This window comes from Rhipicephalus microplus, chromosome 2 (genome assembly GCF_043290135.1).
Source record: "Rhipicephalus microplus isolate Deutch F79 chromosome 2, USDA_Rmic, whole genome shotgun sequence".
Lineage (NCBI taxonomy): Eukaryota > Metazoa > Arthropoda > Arachnida > Ixodida > Ixodidae > Rhipicephalus > Rhipicephalus microplus.
The window spans coordinates 210,706,608-210,728,771 of record NC_134701.1 but is presented as its reverse complement, the minus strand read 5'-3'; the positions used below and the strand labels follow the sequence as shown (position 1 = coordinate 210,728,771).

At 43.1% G+C, this 22,164-nt stretch overlaps 1 protein-coding gene across 1 annotated transcript; it reads right to left on the bottom strand.

Annotated features, from left to right (window-relative positions):
- Positions 1–22,084, bottom strand: LOC119170445 (myotrophin). The gene is made up of 4 exons (XM_075875369.1): positions 21,896–22,084; positions 20,806–20,916; positions 11,588–11,671; positions 1–236 (listed from the first exon to the last, which is right to left on the bottom strand). The coding sequence occupies exons 1-4, from the start codon at positions 21,965–21,967 to the stop codon at positions 150–152; spliced, it is 354 nt and encodes a 117-aa protein (XP_075731484.1). The 5' UTR covers positions 21,968–22,084; the 3' UTR covers positions 1–149.
- Positions 22,085–22,164: the final 80 nt, after the last annotated feature.

Below are 22,164 nucleotides of genomic sequence, written 5' to 3'. Positions count from 1 at the left end.
TATAGAACGTCAATATAAATATTTGACCTTTCCCTCACACTCGGGGTAATGTGCACTGGCCATGTGAACACTGACACAATGCAAGAGGGTTGGAGTGAAAGCCTGGGGTCACTGCCCTCCCATCTCACGAAAGTTCTCAAAAAGTGCCATCAGTGAAGCAGATCCCTTATCTCCTGTTTCTCCGCAGCTTCCAGGTAAGTCTGGCCCTCGGGCGTCCTGCCGTCCTTCGAGGCACCCTGTGCGAGAAACAAAGTCACCACTTCAGCTTCGTAGGTAATTTTGCATTGTTCACCTAAATAGAACATCCTGCTCTATCAGACTCCTAGGACTGCTGCACGCACACTTCGACAGCCAGCAGCAGGGAACACAATCCTGAGGCCCCCTGCCAGTCTTCCAGTGCAGACAACTTAAAAAGAAAGCTTTCCACCTAAACTACAGCAGATACGTTTATAAATTAATGCACATTGCAGGGCACTGGTTTTCAAATGGGGTGTCGCAAAGCCATTATAGGATGTCGACAAAACCCATCCATGAACAAATAAATGAATAAATACAGCTTAAAAAATGTTTTTTGTTTTATTGGGGACACACTATGTTCTGTGATAGCAGCCCTCATCCATGAAGAATAAAAAGATTCTGTCGAAGTTTTCGATGACATATGCATGCACTCATGCTTTCTTGGGGTTTGCATATTTGTAGAGCAAGCACAGCTAGAAACAGGTGAAATGTCGCTGCAGAACACCGAACTTATTAAAAAGCTGTGGAGATCGCGTTGACGTTACATTTTAGTTTAACAATTTTTTGCCTGGGAGAAATGAAAGGCATGCATTCCACCTAGCGTGTTGTGGTAAATTATCACCTTTCCCTATCCGCAATGCAAGGGGTCCAGACAGAGACCATCAATGGCTAAGAACCATGGCCCGAGGGCAAAAGTGAAGCTTCAGAAGAGCAAGAAGCTTTAGTCAATATAATAGATTTGACTCACTCATACTCGAGAAAACCTAAGTTCTACTCATCTACGCTCGCTTGAAATTATATTAGCCAAACTTCTGGGTTCACTCGACTCGGGTCAACAATATTCCACTCAGCCAGATTAGCCCGGACTCACATTTCCCCAGAACCTAACCAAACTTGAGACTTAACAAAATCTGCCGAAGGTGCTCCCTGCTGACCTGCTGCTTTAATGATCTTTACTCTGGTTACATCCATTTTTTTTTCTTCTGCAGGACGAAGAATGATCTCACTACTTTCAGAAATAAAGGACTAAAAAGATTTTTTTTCTTCATCAAAATACAAAAAAGAAAGCGGTGCGGTCACTGGAATAACCTGAACAAACTTAACACCCGGCACTTTGTCAATGACAGCATGTGCCACTAGTGCAAAAGCACAGGCCCAGACGCGACATAGGTGACACTGACATATTTTGTCAATCGTACTGAATGCAAACATCACATGAGGACGAAGGAAATAAGCTAGAAGGTAGCATCAATCTCAATTCCTTGTAAGAAATATAAAGCTAAGGGTTGTTGAAGATATCACGCCACCATTTGACGTGTAAGTTGATATTTCTAGACGCTAAGCACATGGCATGCACGAGAGTAGACAGGAGAATGTGACATGGTGCAATTAATCCAAATATGCACCAGTAAATTGATAGAAATATACGCCACATACATCTGCCGCACATCAAATAGTGTCTTGAACAAGTCCGACAACTAGGAAAGCAGTAGGCCTTCCCAGTTAATATGCTGTTATGCTGTGAAGTCTGTTTGCACAATGGTTCTTGGGAAGTAGTCCCAAGAACCGTTGTGGAAACAGTATTCGCAGCATATTACCTTCAAGTCCCAGAAAGAGGGGAGGGTGGCAGAGTGGCAGCGCAGCATACTGGCTTGCCAAACCTGGTTGCCTGGCATGGTGCTCTGCGTTTATTTTTTTGCTTTCTTCACAGCACTAAATTAGCTGCAGGATACAGCAAATTCCTAATTATATGAGCTTGAGAAGACTACCTACACAAACGCATGGTATAATATAGGCTCCATATAAACAAACACTAAGAATACAGGCAGCAAAACGCGGTCTTGCCTAAAAAATGGATGCAGGCTGCCTGAATGAGCCCGCAGCATCAACCAGCACTGCTACAAGAAAGGTAGATTTAAGGGGTACTGACACTAAACTTCGCAACCATGATCGCCGGCAAGATCGATTCCCAACATGCCAAATTTCATCCTACCTGATTTCAACAGCAAATACAGCTTGGAAGGCAACTTACATTGACACACATGTTTATTGTGCGATTTCGATGTACTCTTGTTTCCCCCAGAGAAAGCTTCCCAATGCTCAAACCATGCTGGAATGTTCGGGAAGCTTCACAATTGCTTCAGCTCCTTCTATTCTGTTAAGATTACACACAGGACGTGAAAGCCCCACGTTCATTCGACAGCTTACGCAAGCGTGTGACGTCCGAATTTTCGGTGACGCACGTATCAATTCCGATGCACTTCCCTGCAAATTAGATAATCGACAGTGCGCGCTTTGTTCACTGCTCTTGGTACACATTTCATATCGCTCGTAGCTTTACTTCGTGTTTCTTGCACACATGCTCACCCAAATAAATCGTTCAGTCTGAATCCCGCCGACTTTTGAATTCTTCAACATCGCCACTATGTGACAACATGAATTTCAATGCCTGCATGCCAGATTCAGTGATATGAGCTGCCCTCAGGAAACTGACATACAACGCGATCCGAAGGTGACCCAAAACTTCCGTGACATCCCTGCTTTGGGCAAGCTCCAGTCTGGTTCGGCTAAATGATGACATCATATTCACCATTGCGCTTTTGCTGCGCTTGCACCAGCGAGCTTAGGTATGTTCGGTCGCTGCTCGTAAGTCCATGCCTGTGGTGAATGTGTAGCAGCCTCAAGAAAGTCGGTGCCGCCAAATGACGACGATGGCAATGACAGCAACAATACTACGCACGAAATGTTGTGTGGGAACGAATGCGAGCAGACGATGCAGGCAGCGCGGGAGTGCGTCACAATTCTATCTGCTGTTCCACACGCCAGATGGTGTTTGTTAAGCAGACTGTAATTATTTGGTGTTTATTAAGTAGACTGTAATTAAGCAGACTAAATATTTGTCTCTTGTGCACTGCAACAAGCGGTGTGCTATGTTATTACTAATAAGCCTTAAGCAGCATTTCAAGCCAAAATGCAATACAGCAAAATTTTAGTTGCTGTGCCTTCAAGTAGTTTTAAAAAATTAACAAACATTTAATTAGAAGTGACATTTAATTAGAGATGTGGGTGAATTTTTATTCTGACTATACTGAATCTAAAAAGCATCTATCTCAGGTAAAATGAGTCCAAAAGTTGCCTGCACGATACAATTGAGTAAATAAACAAAACATAACATTGGCAGCAGCCTCCCATCAGAGAGGTTAAATAAGTGTCATCAACGTCACAAAATAGCAGTGAAGCACTATTTTTGCAAGTTCAAGCAGGATGAATTTTGGGGTAACTGTGACCTTCAGTGGACGTGGAAACAACCCTACGCTAACGCTTCCTAATCTACTGTTCAACGTGCAGGCTTTACCAGTGCTCCTACTGTCGTGGGTTGATGATTGCCATTGCCAGCCAGATAATCGTTCCTACAGCGCCGATAGTGCTTTCGTCCGTGATTGACTCCGAGCATGTGCACTTCCCGGCTTAAACTTCCTTTGGCTATTGACTACAAACTGCCAACCGCATCGACACCGACATCACACCCGGCGAAGAATTTAAGCTGCTGCTGCCACCGACCTTCCTTCAGTAGACACGGGAACAGCACCACGTCAGCGTTTCCTAATATAATGTTCGACATGCAGGTGTGTAAACCATTACCGCTTTTTGCTAGAAAATCAGATGATGCCTAGTGTTCCCGTGTACACAAACATTTTGAGTAACTCTATTGGACTGTTGTTCAATGCTTCTGCTTTTACTACGCCCTGGTGATACTGAAAGAAATCCGAGACCCACCACTCACTTCAAAAATCTTACAGATATTGTGTCGTTGCCGGGAAAGCCCAACTGAGCAGATGTCAGTTATATTTCAATCGATCAAGGATATTCATACGCAATCATTACAGAGTGCAAAGGTTCAGAACAAATTAGCTGCTGACATAAAGTATATTAAATGTAGCTAGAAAACCATAGAAACAAATGTAATGGCTGTACAAAAGCGCCTAGACAAGCTAAAGCAAAAATCTGAAATCCTTGACAAAGTTAATGAGAAATTATCTTAAGTACATGCCTCTATGAACAACCTCGCAGCATGTAATACTTCGTTTCAGTCACAGACTTGACTTAAAAGATCGCTCAGGCGCAGTAATCTTCTCTTCCAATGCCTTCCCAATTCTAAAGAAACATGGCTGAAGACAGAAGCCGAACTAACTGCTGAAATAAAAAAGTCAGTTCTAGGTTCCTTCACAGGCCACCCAATTGAGAGGGCACACAGGTTGGTCTTTTTTTCTCCCACGATGTCCAACCCAATAATTATAAAACTTGCTGAATTTAAATCAAAAGAGCAGCTGCTAGCCCTCCGAGGCCAATAAAAAAAAAGAAACATTGGTGTATCAAAAAACTGTTCACCAACCACTCGTCTCGCCTGCAAAAAGCTAACTGATTTCCGTAACAATCGGCCTAATCCTGTCTCCTTTAAGTTTTCCTACAATAAGCTGATAGGAAACAAGTGTTACATTTATACTACTAGCCTTGGCATCATCGAAGAATCACAATCGCATGCCCCAATGTAGCCCGCACACAACATTCTCCAACAACTAGTTCACAATAGGGAAACGAGAGGGGCGGTGGTCTACTATCCCCTTTGCCAGCTCAGCTAACTGTTCTTCATTCTATTATGAGAAGCATTGCAAATAAATCACGCGCCATAAATTCGTGCGGCGCTCATGCCATTGCCCTCACGGAAACGTGGCTTTTTTCGAATGCGCATGGCAGTGAATTGTTTGATAATGCACGAAACTACTATCTATCGCCGTGATCGCACTGCGGGTCGAGGTGAAGGCGTGCTCCTGGCCATTTCTAAACGCGTTCCATCGTCATGCATACAAATTAATCACAACAACGAAATAGTTTCAGTTCTACTAGCAATCTGTCACTTAAAAATCATCTTAGGCATATGCTATCATTCACCTTCATCTGCACAACCATTCTTAAGCGAGCTCCACGATTCAATAAATATAATTTACTCACGTTTTTCTTCGACACCTCTGTTCTTAGTAGGTGATTTTGATCTCCCTAACATAAATTGCAACACTGATCCACCATGCTAATCACCTTTTTCATAGCTCCGTGATCTGTTTTTGGACTGGGTTAAGTGGTTATCATACTTAGAGTAACTAGAACTGCTTCAAATACACTTTACCTAATTTTGCTTAACACACCCACCTTTGCCTCTGAAATCATTTATCTGCCTGCTATAAGTGATCATTCCCTGTTTGATTTTCACCCTAAAATGCCACCTCCTAAACGAACTAATGATTATGTAATTTCTGAAAAGAAAATTTCAATGCCATTATTGCTGAAATGTCTACATTCGTCAATTCAATTTTTTTCTCTCATTTCAATGATCGCTGTTTACAAGCGTACTGGCGTCATTTTGCTGCAAAAGTAGATGAACTTATAAAAATAATACAATGCTAACCTTATATCATTTCCAATCAGAAGGCACCATGGTACGTCGCCTATATCAGACGACTAATTGTAAAAAATGATATTACAAATCTGCGAGACTGCCCACTGAAGAATGTTAGGCAATTTAGAAAACTGCACAATATGCTTACATTACCGCCTTAAAATCCTCTAAGTGGCATTTTCTTTTTTGTACACTGTCAGAAATGCCCTCAAACAATGTATGTAAATTTTGGCACCTAAATAACCCTTTGCCAGATAACAGCATTGTTCTAGAAGATCATTTTGACCATTCCGTTCATACACATTTGTGTGCCAATCTTCTTAATGACACTTTGAAAAACAAGTTTTCTTTAGTTGGTAACATCATCCTGCATCATGTGCAGAACACCAAATACATTGTCATGCCACTAATTTCCATTGATCCTTCCGGTATTGCTAAACTTATTAGTGACTTGCCCATTCACTTTTCTTCTGGCAACGACAATATCGGTGCTAAATTTCTGAAAAGTAACTGTTACTTAATTGTTACAGTTAGCTGTAACTGCTAGCCTGTTCAAAATCCTGCTTGTTCTGTTGGTTGATTAAATTCTAATGTTTTCTTAACTCTGTTTTTTTTTTGCTAACAGAGCTAAGAAAACATTAAAATTCAATCAACCAACAGAACAAGCAGGATTTCGAACAGGCTACTCAACAATCAACCACATTCATACTATCAATCAGGTAATAGAGAAATGCTCAGAATATAGCCAACCACTATGCATCGCCTTTATAGACTATGAGAAGGCGTTTGATTCAGTAGAAATATCAGCAGTCATGGAGACACTGCAGAATCAGGGCGTCGATGAAGCATATATAAACATCCTGGAAGAAACCTACAGGTGATCAACTGCTACCATAGTGTTTCATAAAGAAAGCAACAGAATACCAATCAAGAAGGGTGTAAGGCAGGGGGATACTATCTCCCCAATGCTATTTACCGCGTGCTTACAGGAGGTTTTCAGAGGCCTAGAGTGGGAACAGTTAGGGATAAGAGTTAATGGAGAGTACCTTAGTAACCTGCGCTTCGCCGATGACATTGCATTGCTGAGTAACTCAGGGGACGAATTGCAACTCATGATTACGGAGTTAGACAAGGAGAGCAGAAAGGTGGGTCTTAAAATTAATCTGCAGAAAACGAAAGTACAACAACTTCGTAAGAGAGCAGCGCTTCGAGATAGGTAATAGTCCGCTTCAAGTTGTAAAAGACTATGTCTACTCAGGGCAGATAATAACCACGGAGCCGAACCATGACATTGGAGTAACTAGAAAAATAAGAAAGGGATGGAGCACATTTGGCAAGCACTTTCAAATTATGACAGGTAGATTGCCACTATCTCTCAAGAGGAAGGTATATAACAGCTGTATCTTGCCGGTACTTAGCTACGGAGCAGAAACCTGGAGGTCTACAAAGAGGGTTCAGCTTAAATTGAGGGCGACGCAGCGGGCAATGGAGAGAAAAATGGTAGGTGTAACCTTAAAAGACAAGAAGAGAGCTGAGTGGATTAGAGATCAAGCGGGGGTTAAGGATATCATAGTTGAAATCAAGAAAAGAAAATGGACATGGGCCGGGCATGAAGCGCGTAGACAGGATACCCCTGGTCAATAAGGGTAACTAACTGGATTCCCAGAGAAGGCAAGCGGGTTAGGGGGAGACAGAAGGTTAGCTGGGCAGATGAGATTAAGAAGTTTGTGGCTATGAATTGGCAGCAGAAAGCACAGGACCGAGTTAACTGGCGGAACATGGGAGAGGCCTTTGTCCTACAGTGGACGTAGTCAGGCTGATGATGATGATCATGATGAACTGTTACAGTTCATTGAACCTGACAAAGATCGCTCAACCATCCTTAGGTACATCAACCATTCCTACACAATGTAAAATCAGAAGGGTGGTGTAAATTTAAGTCGAGTAATAAACACTCTGAATAATAATCGCCCTACTTCTCTAACGAGCAATTCCTGTAAACTGTTAGAACATGTAATTTTCACCAACTCATTACCTTCACGAATCCGACTTTTTTTACACCTGCACAACATGGCTTTTGCATACATTTTTCATGCTAGACACAACTCATATCATTCACTCACAAACTGCATCATATTTTGGACCGTTCATCATGCGCTGACTGTATTTTCTTAGACTTTAGTAGGGCTTTCTCCAAAGTCGGTCACTAATTACTACTATTATTCAAATTGAATCTACTAAACATTGACAATAATTCACTCAAGTGGACTAATTTTTTTTTATGTAACAAAATTGAGTACGCTACTGCTAACAATCACAATTCGTCATCTGCCGGGGTTCACTCAGGTATATTGCAAGTGCCGGTCCTTGGTCCGCTTCTGTTTCTTATTTATATTAACGATATCACGCATTCTATTTCTTCTAACATCCATCTTTTTGCAGATGATTGCGTCATTTTTCCTGAAATAACCAGTGATAATGACATTTTATTCCTTCAATCAGATCTTAACACCGTAGCAGCTTGGCAAATGGACTTAAACATTGGAAAATGTAAGGTAATGCGCCTAACAAGATCACCCAAAGCCCCCACTAACACATCACTTAAACAGTGCTCTGCTAGATCCGGTCAACTGATATAAATACTCGGGTGTTCTTGTCACGGCACACCTATTTGGGCACCTCACAACGCATACATTACTAATAATGCGTAATTATTGACCCATTTCACTTACATGCATCTCTTGCAAACTACTGGAACATATCGTGGCTTCTCATATTTACGATCACCTTGAATCGCACAACTTCTTCTCCCATCAGCATGGCTTTAGAAAAGGCTACTCATGTGACACCCAGTTATTCGAATTCACGACTGACCTTCACTTTAATATGAACGCTAACGAACAAACTGATTGCCTCTTCCTTGATTTCGCCAAGGCATTCGATACTGTCCCTCATTGTCGTTTAATGTCTAAATTGGCCGCACTCCGTATTGATTCATTAATCCTGTCTTGGCTACGAAGCTTCCTCTCTTCGCGTGAGCAACTTACGGTGATCAACGACATTTCATCTAACCTTTGCGACGTCACATCCGGTGTTCCCCAAGGCAGTGTAATAGGTCCGTTACTTTTTCTAATATACATTAATGATTTGCCCGATAACCTTTCATCCACAGTTAGGTTGTTCGCTGACGATTGCGCCATATACCGCAACAATAAATGTTTTAATGATCATTCCGCTCTCCAAAATGACCTTGACCTAACCTTCCGGTGGTGCGAAACTTGGCAGATGTCCCTTAACGCCTCTAAATGCAAGTTAATCTTGTTCACTCGAAAGCATAACAATTCAGCATTTCACTATAAGCTTAATAAAGCCGTTGTGTCAGCTACACCATCTTACAAATATTTAGGCGTTCACCTTACATCGGATCTATCCTGGAGTACGCATATAGCAGCTGTCTCATCGAAAGCATCTCAATCTCTCGGATATCTCCGCAGAAACTTGCGCAACGCTCCTTCTAACGTACGCGCATTATCATATATTACTTATGTTCGCCCACAGCTAGAGTATGCACCATCCACATGGTCACCATATCAAGATTACTTGGTACATATGTTGGAAGCCGTCCAGAATAGAGCAGCGAGATTCATCTCCGGAAACTACGACTATCATTCAAGTATTACCCTAATAAAACAAGACCTTGCATTTCAGTCACTAGAAATACGCCGCAACATTGCTCTTTTATGTCTGTTTCATAGGTACATTTATAGTAACGAAATTCACTGTTTGCCACTTTATTCTCCTGCGCGCACTTTCCAGCGCATTCACAATGCCTGTAGTTTTATGCGCATTCATGGTCACACGCAGGCATTCTACTTATCATCACTACCTCGAGCCATTGCATATTAGAACAATCTTCCGGATCATGTTGTATCCATTTGTAACCGTGAAATTTTTCGTGACAACCTGATTTCGTTGCACTCTAGTATTGTATAACGCTGCTGCACCTTGATTTTTGTAATCTTTTATATATGTATATATTTTGTCGTCTGCTTTTCTCCTTTATTGTTATTTCGTTTGTATACTGATGCCCCCCTTACTCAATACCCTTCAGTGGGCCTGTAAGGTATTTTGAATAAATAAATAAATGCCAATCGTATGTTAGGCTACATATGCCGTAACTTTGCAAAAGCACCCCCAGCACTAAAACTGCTTTTATATAACGCATTATTAAGATCCAAACTCGAATGTGCCTCTTCTGTGTGGGATCCTTACCACGATAACTGGATGGCTTCACTAGAACTTGTACAGAATAACTCCATCCATTTCATACTGTCCAACTATAACTGCATCACCAGTATGACTTCAATGAAATCCAACCTAGGCCTCCCTTCACTTGCATCCCGTCGTAAAATATCACGTCTGGCCACATTTCACAAATTATTCCATCATCCCTTACTTCATGACCAACCAATCCTCAATCCTCAGTACATATCCCATTGTACCGACCACCGTCGTAAGGTTGGCATCACATTATGCAACTCCCAGTATTTTTATCGATCATTCATATCTCATAAATCAGCAGATTAAAATGACCTATTCCAGGACATAGTAACTATTACTAATAACCATCTTTTCTGTCAAGCATTTTTCTAAATTCGTCTAATTAGAAAGTATACAATGTATTATAGTATTCATTATTACATTTGATCATATTTATTGAGGTCGTAGTCCTTAGGCAGTTAACATTGTATAATGAGGAGTTCTTGTTTGTTGACTAACTTATTTTCATGCTGTATATTATTTCTTGTCTACTAATAACCCTCTATAATGCCATATGGCCTTGAGGGTAAATGAAATGAAAATAGCGTAAGACTTGTTTGATCTTTGCTGCAAGGACCAAAGTGAATAGCACACAATACTTGATTGAGTGTACATCACACTTGTCAGCGACCTTTCCCCATTACGTCTTAAAGCTGCCCCCAGTGAGCTGCAGAAGCCTGGATATTATAGAGGTCACATGAGAGAGAGAGATAAGGAAGGAAGATAGAATAATGGCGCTGTCACACGTAGGCTTAGGGACGTCAACTTCACAATGTGCTTATTTTCCCATTACTGAGCAAGACAAGTTTCCAAGGGAATCGCATTAAATAATTAAAGTGATAAAGATCTGTGAACTGATAAACGAAATCCTTAAACTACCAGAAAGACAAAACATACCCGTCCAAAAAAAAAAATATGCACATAAAAAGGCTGTGCAATCAATGCATTCCTGACACTATAGTACTGCGTGAGGCTGCTACAAAAAAAATTGCCCCCCCCCCCCCCCCCCTTCCTGAAGGAAATCGAGACGAAATGCGAATGAATTTCTTTCGCCTAGGCACAGCATAGTTACTTTAATGGCATAAATTAATGACAAGACGAGGATTTGCACCGTAACCACTTATTCACACAATTATCAACCAACGAATGGTCGAGAGTGAAACACACGCTTCAATCCATTTATATATACGTATGTCCAAGCGGACGGGAGAGTGGGGCGCAGGGAGGACAGAGAGCGAACGGCGAGAAAAGGAGCAGTGAAGCACTGCATCTACCCTTTCCTACACTGCCTCCACACACGCGGAAGCTCCGCCGAGCTCCCGCGATGCGAGCACTCTCACACACCAGAGCACGCTCCACCTCTTTACTGACTCTCTGCTACTCTGTCCGCACCATCTGGTCCAGTAGCTAAGGGCGAGGATAAGTGCGCGCGCCCAGAGCTGAGTTAGTGAGAGCAGAAAGATAACACCTGCCAACGAGCTGACACTGATAGGTGCCTGACATGCCCTGACTAAGAAATGCATATGCATTTAAATGTGTGCAAAGCAAACAAAACAAAGGGGGGACGGGGATGCTCACCTTCTCAACCATGAGCTTGACACAGGCAGTGTGGCCTTCCCAGATAGCTGCTAGTAAAGCTGAGATTCCATACTTGTCCTTAGCCTGCAAAAGAAGCCACAGCAAAAGTACAATGAGTGTACGGTCAAAGCCTAGAACACGTAAAATAAAAGCACATTTGGGCTTCTGCAATTACCTACTTTCAGCCTAGCATTAAAAAAAAAAAAAAAAAAACGCCGGGCCTGCACGAAACGTGCAGCACAGCTACGGTGAAACCTGGGAGAGCAGGCCTTTCAGAGCCTCCTCTACACACTTTTTGGGCAACTGATATAAGCGCACTTGCAGGGTACCCACTATGCCATAAGTCATCATAACTTTTGTGTTGTAGGGAGGCGTCCACTAGGCCATCCTTTGTCATTGTTCGAAGAAGTGAAGAAGCCTGAAGCTTTAGTAATGGGTTGGAGCATTTGACGATACACTCGACACGCAATCCCTATTGTTTGATGCCCGATTGTTTCTTGCTGCTCTAAAAACTTTGTTACTCATACTAACAGGATTACTTCCCAGACATCAAGCTTGCCTTCCAGACATCAAGCTTGCCTAGGGTAAGTTTGAACGGAGTTCCAAGCACCGACTTAGCTCAATTGTAGAACACTGCGCTGGCACAAAGGGGACCTGGGTTCGAATCCCATTGTGACCCTGGTGTTTTTTCTTCTCAATTTTTCTCATTCCACACAATGGTGGTTATGGACAACTAATTTGCACGTGACCCTTGTTGTGCGTTTCTGTTGCGATAGTTTCTGCAAAAATAAACTAGTTAACTACATTTGTGAGCCATTTGTTGCCAAGAGAAAGGAAGCTGAATCCTTACATTTCTTGTATTCAAAATACATATTGTCACGGTAATAAAATGGAAGTCAATAATATCCTGGCTATCAGCATGTCAGTTACAATCGAGCCAAACACGTTTAACCTCCTCCACAGAAAAAAAAAAAAAGCTCCGCCTAGCACAAATTGCAAACTGCCTTGCACAACAGACAAGGAATCATTGTATGTTTCTGTCAGTACTCCCCCTCTCAAAAAGCATCGTTTCGATGCTTTTGAAGCTGTAAAGGCAAGGGGAAGTATTCAGCGTGAGTGATATGGCTTCATCCTAGATACGTGAACTACGCCCAGTTGTGGTGCATGAGGAGATCATGCGCTGTTCTCAAAAATAACTCGGTAGTGGACATTGCTGAAGAGTTGCAAACTCTGTAGGATCCGAAGTAATGGTGTAGAAGTTTCTCAGACTTGCCGCGTTGGCGGATGGGAGTCCATATCGATACTTTTTTCCAGGTTCGTACGTCAACCCTCTATGACGAAGGTTGTACCGGTAAGCGTCAGATTGTTGCTGAGAGCGGATGTGCAACCTGGCTACTTGGTGAGCTTCAGCACACTGAGCATACTTGGCAGCATTTCCTGTAGTGGTCACAAATGGTTCAGGTAGCAGCATGACGTCTAACATTGTGATAACCTCGTGGCCGTAGTCTCCTGCAGTCTCCTGCATGACGGTGTTTTATGCGAAGGTTACGAATGGTAGAACGCCGTCCCAATTTATGTGATCCACGTCCACATACATGGACAACATGTCAGCAATGCTTTTGTTGAGCTGTTCAGGAAGGCCTTTGGATAGCGGATGGTATGCTGTCGTCTGGCGGTGAACAGTGCCGTTAAGTGTCAGCCCTTCTTCTAGCAGTTGGGTGGTGAAGGCGGTACCTCTGTCAGTTGTAGCCACTGCCAGTGCGCCATGACAAAGTACAGCAGCATGAATGAAGAAGTTGGCACCATCACTATCGGTGACTCTTGGAAGTGGTCACGTTTTGCAGTTATGTGTTCAATAATCTGTTGCAACTGCTATCCAAAGATCACCAGTTGAAGATTTGGAAAATAGACCAAGTAAGTCTATCCAACTTGCTGAAAAGGCGCCCATGATGGTTAATGGGCGGAGTTTTGCGCCGCTGGCAGTCTCGGCAAGCTATAACATAGTGCTTGACAGTGCGGGAGATTTTAGGCCAGTAGTATTTGTGGGGAATACGTGCGAGAGTACGTGTGAACCCAAGATGTTTAGAAGTCGGTTCGTTTTGTCACGCACTGAGGATCTTGAAATGTAAATGACACCACCAGCAAATCAGTTTCAGCACTAGGGTCATAGGTGTACTTGTATAATATGTTGTTGCGGAGAAAGAACATCGAAATTGTGCGTCTGAACGTCCGCGGTGGATGCCTAAGCTGTTATTAAAGAAGAAAGTCGATGAGTGGACGAAGCTCTAGGTCTAGTCACACTGTTGGGAGCCAAGTCCGACGCTTTGACGGCGCAGAGAGAACTGGGTTCGGTGAAGATTCGGTGCTTCGTAACAGATGTCTGACTTTCGACGTAGTGGCGAACCAGTCACTGAATGAAAATAAAAGAGAGTGAATACTGTCTTTCTGCAGAGCTGACAGCTTGAAGTTCACGTCTAACTGGACTGAACACTGCTTGTCGTCGTGAGGACCGGAGGATAGTTCCACAAATAATAGGCTGGTTTTGAAATTGCTGAGTTCCTTGAAGCAGGCGACAATGCTGCCTTATGAAGTGCTGGTATTCCCGACTAAAATCCATCATTAGAAGCATAGTTGGCTCATTTGTCACTTTCATGAAGCTGCGGGCGAGGCATATTTGCCGAGACAGTAGGTGAGATGCATTGCCTTCGACAATTTCGAGGGCCATTCTGTGGCTGTCGCTCGCCACAGTAACCAGCACACTGGAACGGTGCGGCACTGTCGGATAACCCCAGCGCAACTCTGTGGGATTCGTTTTCGTGAGAGTTCGTGTTGCATAAAAATGTCACCAGCAGTTCTCGAAGCTTTATGACAGCCCCATATTCTCTCAAAAAGTCAATTCCTAACATGACCTGCCTCGAGCATTCTTGTAGAACGACAAAAGTGCCGATGAAGATAGAGTCACCAATATGCACTCTGGCACTGCATCTACCAACTGGTGTCACCAGATGACCACCCGTGGCAGTGGCGCAGCAAGAGGGGGGGGGGGGGGGGGGTCACGGGGGTTCAACCTTTTCCCAAAATTTTTCGTCCAACACCCCCCCCACCCTTGCCACTTACTCAACTTAATTTTTTTTGCTCGCTTCCCGCTGACATGATTTAGAAACTAAGCGCTGCTACTATCAAAATATCATTGCTGGGCACTTTTACAATGAATAATGTCTGCATACGTAAAAATGTGTTGCATTGTTTTTCAAGGCTTAGCATTCTGTGAGATTTTGGGCAGGAATCTCGGCCACGAGTGTTTTTAAGTTGGCTCGGCGACGGGATTAATGCTCAAGCGGTGGTCATACTCGTACCCGCCGGAACAAATCTCGCCAGAGTCGACCACTACGATAATTTTCACTGGGCAGAGATTCGTTTTAATGGTAAAAGCCAGACACAGTTCTAAGGTCCTATAGGCCACGTTCAAGCATATTACAGTGTGGCTCTTTGCACGTGTGCTAAGATATACTCAAGCCGAAGAATAACATTTCTATTTAACCTTCGCATGTTCTGCTAACATCTAAACACACACATGCACGCACACACACATGCACACACTCGTACGCATGCAACAGAATATTCAGTTTATGCACCTAACTCGTCTTGTATGGGAGTGTACAATATATTTATACATATATTTATTATGTCCCAACGTCTAAAGCACTCTGAAGTGTTGTCTAGTGACGAAGGTGCAACACAGGCAAATATGCCTGCTGATATTTCTACTGAATAATACGCCTTCTCATAATCTATGAAAGCTATGTATAGTGGATGGCAGTATTTTGAGCATTTCTCTATTACCTGACTGAGAATACGAATGTGGTCCATTGTTGAGTACTATAGCCTGTCCGACATCCTGCTTGTTTCCTTGGTTGGTTGAATTCTAATGTCTTAATTCTGTTTGCAATTACCTTTGTAAATAGCTTGTATACGACGGATAGCAAGCTGAATGGCCTGCAATTCTTCAAGTCCTTATAATCTTCTTTCTTATGTATTAAGATAATCTTAGCATTCTTCCAAGACTCTGGTACTCTTCTCAGCAGGAGACACTTCGTAAACAGGGTGGCTAGTTTTTCTAACACAATCTGTGCTCCGTCTTTTAGCAGATCTGATGTTATCTGATCCTCACCAGCAGCTTTGCCTCTTTGCATTCCCTCCAAGGTTTTTCGAATTTCTATCATTACAGGTGGGATGCCATCTGGGTTACTCCTTGTTCTTATATTAAGGTCGTGGTTGTGCCATCTACCGTACAGATCTTTGTAAAACTCCTCTGATATTTTAACTATCCTATCCATATTCATAGTTACTTTGCTTTTTTTATCCCTTAGTGCATGCATCTGGTTTTTGCCTATCCTTTCCTCTTCACTGCTTTGAAGCTTCCCCCGTTCTTCAGAGCGTGTTCAATTTTCTCCATGTTATTCCTTCTTACATCGAATATCTTACGCTTATTAATCAACTTCGAAAGCTCTGGCGATTCTATTTTCTCTGTTGTATTTGAGGCTTTCATACTTTCAACGCTTTTTAATGAGGTTCTTCGTCTTTTCGGAAAGCTTGACAGTGTGCTGTCTAGGTACTGTACCTCCAGCTTCTACTCCACACTCCGTAATGATACTCACTAGGTTATCATTCATTGCGTCAACGCTAAGGCTTCCTCGATAAGAGCCAAGTACCTGTTCTGAAGTGAGGCTCTGAATTCCTGTCCATTCCCTCTCAGTGCTAGCTCATTGATTGGCTTCTTGCCTATCAGTTTATGTCGTTTCTTCTTCAAGTCTAGGCGAATTCGAGACCATACAATTTTATGGTCACTGCATCGTACCTTGCCCCAAGCACTTCCACATGCTGCACGATGCCTGGGTGTGCTCTCACTATAAAGTCTATTTCGTTCTTACTTTCGCCATTAGAGCTCCTCCATGTCAACTTGCGGTTCCCTCGTTTTTGGTAGAAAGTATTCAAGGTCTGTAAAGTATTGCGTTCTGCGAATTCTACTAATAGCTTCCCTCTGGCATTTCTAGTACCAATGCCATAATCTCCTACTGCCTGGTCTCCAGCCAGCTTATTCCCTACCTTGGCATTGAAGTCGCCCATGAGATGTTTAACCCCATTAATTGATCACTAGCAACTATGCTTTTACTGTTGTTCAGAACATGTCAATTCAATATTAACTTCAATTAACTTTCATCCTTAATTGAGCTGGCGCTTATGGTTGATATTACACACACATTCAGCTGAAGCCGACTACATTCCCATGAAAGAACAGAGAGAATGTCTTCTGGGCGGACTTCTATTTCACAGTGGATATTCAGAGAGCGATGCCAAACAATCTTTTATGTGTTGTTATAGCTCTCAGGTACAACTTTAGGAGTCTTAGCGATAAAAAAAAGCGTTCTGGTTCAGCTGTGCTCACCAAAAGAATTGCCGTGATCTTTAGTAGATGGTGCACGTTTGGGAAGAATACCTCTGGGCAATTGCGACCACTTGCATTGTAGACATGCTCAGCATTTCTGGCTTCCATTTCGTAGCATATACTGTGAACTCCCCTTGCAATACTGAAGTTGAGATAATGTCCGAGTATACACGCCAGTAAACCTCACGGCAGTGGGAAGAGTAGCAGATTCGGAAATGTTCTGTGGCAGAAACGAAGAAATCATCTTTAAGGTTAAGGTGGTCCGGTGCCTTTTAAAGCGCTCATTGAAATGGTCTATTAAACAGTCCAGAAAAGGCCACAAATACTGAAAGCCTAAAGTGCTCTTCCACGCCAGCCACTGGCATGTTACTTCGATGAAGCTGCCTGCCTGTGACAAGCGGCATTCTCATTTTTGCCAGTTGTCAAGTGTGCACTGGGAGCAGCATCACTTTTCAGGAAATAATCATCAAGCGTTGTATCGTACAGCGCTTTCGCACGACCATCGAGTCTCATAGAAGAGAGCTGATCAACCCAGGACACCAACTACAAAGCAATACTTGTAGGCAGCGAATTTCAAAAGGGTGACTTCGCATTGCTAGAAAGCAACGAGCTCAGCAATGTTTGGGCAGTGACCCTGAATGCGAGAAACGAGAACTTTAGCGACGATACATGTCGGCTGGTAAAGTTCCGCCTTAAACACTAGTGCTCGTTTCTCGCCTGGCGGAAAGAGTCGCGGGTATACATTCTTTCTGCGTCCCTTCAGGTGCCGGTAAGGTCGCGTTCACCCAGTATCTTACTCTGTGCGCAAGATGTTTCACGTTTGTGATTGCGCCCATTCGGAAGGCTGGTAGTTTCTGCCGCATTGTGATGAAATACCACAAATGTGAATGAACGTGAAGGAGGTGTTGGCAGTAGTGAAATTCCAGCGACTCACATCAGAATGCTCAAAACAGACAACGAACAGGCATGGACGGTGCACAGTAGAGCGTATGTAAACTCGTGTTGCATGCGCTGGCAGTGCTCGTCTCAGTTCACGCGTTCTGAGAAATGGATTATGGTGCACTATGCTCTAAGCAACTCCCGAGTTCATTCCTTCATCACTGGTGAACGGATCACTGAAGATTTTGTGTGGTTCAAGGCTGTTACTGTTTTTGCTGGTGTAAGTGCTGGAAACATGAATGCGCGTATACTGCGTGGTGAAATGTTCTGTACAGTTCTGAATCTGTTCAGGTAAGAGAAAAGTCGGCTGCACGCTTGCAAACAATGAAAGACACCTTGCTGCAACATTATTATTTCAGAGAGCCGAGTGAAAAGAGCAAAGAAAAAAAAAAACGAGAACATACCGCGTTTTTTGCGCGTATTCAAGTGTTTTAGCGCATATGCGCAGCGAGCAAGTTTTATGTGAGTAGGTATAGTCTGGTCGCACGTGCACTTTTTATTGAGACCAAGTGAACATTTCTCATCAGTGATTACCTTGCCCTTGCAGTATCACGATAAAACCTCTTTGATTGGAACACTTCATTGCTATCAATAGTCACAGTGCAACTGAATGTCTGCCCAAAAAATAACATGTGCAAGATAGTGTTGCCAACATGCGACATATCTTACAAAAAAAATTGGTATTGCGAATCGCAAGCATGCTTGGATGCACGCAGTAAAGTAAAAAAATGTCGACTAAAAGCTGCCACTGTGTCAGGGCGGCTTGACATATAATGATTGATATAAAAATCACAGGCATGAAGTCACAGACAGCGACAATAAGAAATTTGCTTAGCAAAGTAAGCAAAACTGAAATATAATTATGAATGTACAAAAACATGCTCCGTATACCTCTCATTCCTTGTAAGCGGTACCCTCCTTGACCTGTCAAACGCACTTCGCCCCGAGCACTACGCCCTCTACGCTTAACAAAGAATAACGATTAACGATGTCTTCTTCGATCGGGTGGGTAACCGCAATAACGCGTTTTCGAAGACTTGTCCATTCAATGGTGCGGCGAGAGGCCGTTGCTTCAACAATCACTGTACCTGTTGTTTACTGTATTTAGAGTACTTCTTACAGTACTGCCCCGGCGCCGTGGTCTAGTGGCTAAGGTACTTGGCTGCTAACCTGCAGGTCTCTGTGTCGAATCTTGGCTGCAGCTGCTGCATTTTCGATGGAGGCAAAAATGCTGCAGGCCCGTGTGCTCAGATTTTGGTGCACGCTAAAGAATTATTGATGGTCTAAATTTTTGGACCCCTTCACTACGGCGTCTCTCATAATCATATGATGGTTTTGGGACGTTAAACCCAACATATGAAGCATTCTTACAGTACCTTTACTTTCTCTCTTTACAACCATACGCTTCGGGAGAGGGGGAATCTTATGACTGTTTAAACTACTGCTGATAGTGACATCACAACAGAGAAAAGCTGATGCCTGTGCCTCCCCCCCCCCCCCACTTCATGTCAAGTCTATGTGAACCCCCCCACCCCTTCCGAAAAAAATTCTGGCTACGCCCCTGACGCGCAGTACACAGCTGGGGATCATGCTTTCACCTTCTTGACTATCAACTCGTCAGTTAAAATTAAGCCGAACGTTTTTGCCCTCTTCTACAGAAAAAAAATAGAAACTCTGCCACGTACAAATAGTAAACTGCCTTGCACAACAGACAAAGACACACTCTACGCTTGTGCCAACATATGAAGGCTAAAACTGAGTAGCTGACATCTTTGATAAGATCAAGTGATTAGCATCAGTGATTGGCAATGGTCCGTCATCAGAGGGATTGGGTGCAATGTCGTTGCAGAAACAAAATGGCATTCGAGCATACAATCATGTGAGTTTCTCTGTGTTCATTTCACGCGTGACTTTAACCGCTGTGCGTCCTATCTCTTCCCGATACCGATAAAGTGCTAACAGTGGCACAGCCCCTTAATTATGAAAGTGCACATTCTGAAGACAACTGTGTCGCATCTTTTTGCAAGCTCGAGACCTCAGTCTGTAAGTGGCACAAACAAACAGAGAAGATCTTCAGTTGCATGCAGATTAAGAATTTTCCATGAGCTGAAAGTGCGAAAACATTCAGACTCTGAAAAAAGAAAAAAAAGCTTGCACCTTATAAAGCAACTCCATGTTCAATAGGCTTCTGAAAGTGATTGCTTTTGAATTGGTACACAATCAAGGCTTATCCAGAAGTGATCTCAAGGACAGAAAAATAGGTTCACAGGAGAAACTTCAGGGAGTATAACTTCACATCTGGTAAAGGCCAATCGTTTTTGTCCCATCTTTTCTTTCTTAAGGATGGACTTGTAATAGACAGCTAACTACTTCTAAGATAGGATATCCTACCACAACTGCAACTATAAGGGTATTTTACAAACTAGCTAACATTCCTCTCGGCTAATTTTATGAAAAACAACCCAAGAAATTGGAAATGAGGACAGCAGCATTGTTACAGGTGAAGTATTGAAGCTCTGAACACATACTGGAGTGAATGTGTGTTCGATTTCCACCACCTAGAAGTATTTCCAAATAATTATACATGCATCAATAAAACATGACAGCTGACTTGTCCATTGCTTCCTGTAACTTCAGGACTAACAAAGGTAGAGCTTTGTCGATCCCCTCATTTTTCTCACAGTGTTCCTTGCAACACTTACAGAACGCAACAGAATGTTTTTTGCACATCACACCGTAGCTTCCGAACTACTATTCCAGCTCAAATGGCCTTAACACAGCAATAATGATGCATGCTTCTTTCATTTAACACTCTGCCAGTTTCGATACTCACATTTACATCAGCACCTTTGTCTATCAAGTATTTGAGGACATCGGCCTGGCCATAGTCAGCAGCGTAATGTAGTGGAGGTCTTCCGTCAATGGAGGCGTTCACGTCCAAACCCTGGGAAAGAAAGATATGCAAGCCGCCGCTACAGAAACCTCGAATACCTTGTCCATTCTTCATTTTGGCTCTTTGTCAAGTGCGGGATACAGTGCGGAGTTGCAGCAATACTTCTTTGGAGACTACTTTGTTGATACTGAAAGAATCACCGCTGTTTACCAGACGCTATTGTGCTGCGACAGAAAGTGGCAACTACAAGAAACGTCAGCTTAAGTTCGTGCTCGAGAACTTGGCAATTATGAGCACGAAATCACAATTTCCCAGGATAGCAATATGCTCCTATTCATTAAAACCTGGCTAGCTTATGTCAAGCTTATAACATGACAAACATTAAAATACTTTCAAGGTCCAAAGTTACGTCTGGCCCGAAAATGTGCAAAATTTAAAACCAACTAAACACACACGCTCTGATAAAAATGCTGCATGTTCTAAAGCCTGCTAACTGTTGAAACGCATGTTTTGGCAGTGCGGAATTGGCCCGCTACAAAAGCTAGGACGGCGCCAGAATTATTACTCAACGAAAAGCATCGGGTCGCGTTCCGCGTCTAAGTGGGACGCTTCCGGCGCCTCTGAGCTACAAAAGCTTTGGTTACAGCACACCGATTCGCTGACACGGGCGTTTAGAATAAGAATGCCAAATAGTATGTACAGGAAGAACAAGGGGCAACTACAGCTACATAATTAAAGCATATAGAGCGCAACCATTAACGATTCTGCCGGTTATGTAGGCGATCCCTGTAAAACTACAGAGCGCTGCTCGCAACTCAGCAGCGAATTCAAATTAGTAAGGGTGTCGCAACGGTTCTGTCCGGTAATAAACGTGTGGAGGCGAGAGCGCGGAGGACTCGTACGTAACGGCGATATTTTCGGCAAACGGCTGATAATGTGTCAACGGTGCCAAGGGATACAGATACGCCAGTAAACCGAGACCACCGAAAGCAGCAGGGCGGCATAGGCATTTTCCGCTACGAGTACGCACCTTTTGCTCGACGCAATCCTTGACCTGATCGAGGTCGCCGTTCTTGAGGCTCCACAAGAAATCGGCGCTCATCTTTACAGCTTGCGGTGAAAGCAAAGGAAATAACACAAGCTGGCGCGGAACGGAAATCTCAGGTCAGATGCCCACTCATTGAGAAAATTGCAGTTCATTGTTGCCAACGGCCGAAGCAAAATCTCTGCTAAGCTCAACCGTCATATTGAACTTTCAGCGTTGCCAGAGCAATAACGGCTTGTGCCCAAAATTGTGCA

Bases quoted from the DNA above. Each gene is read 5' to 3' on its own strand.
- LOC119170445 (XM_075875369.1), bottom strand. From the start codon at position 21,967: ATGAGCGCCGATTTCTTGTGGAGCCTCAAGAACGGCGACCTCGATCAG. The intron at 11,672-20,805 runs GTGAGTATCGAA...CTTCTTTTGCAG, and splicing joins ACAAAGGTGCTGATGTAAAT to GCTAAGGACAAGTATGGAAT. The intron at 237-11,587 runs GTGAGCATCCCC...TTTCTCGCACAG, and splicing joins TCAAGCTCATGGTTGAGAAG to GGTGCCTCGAAGGACGGCAG.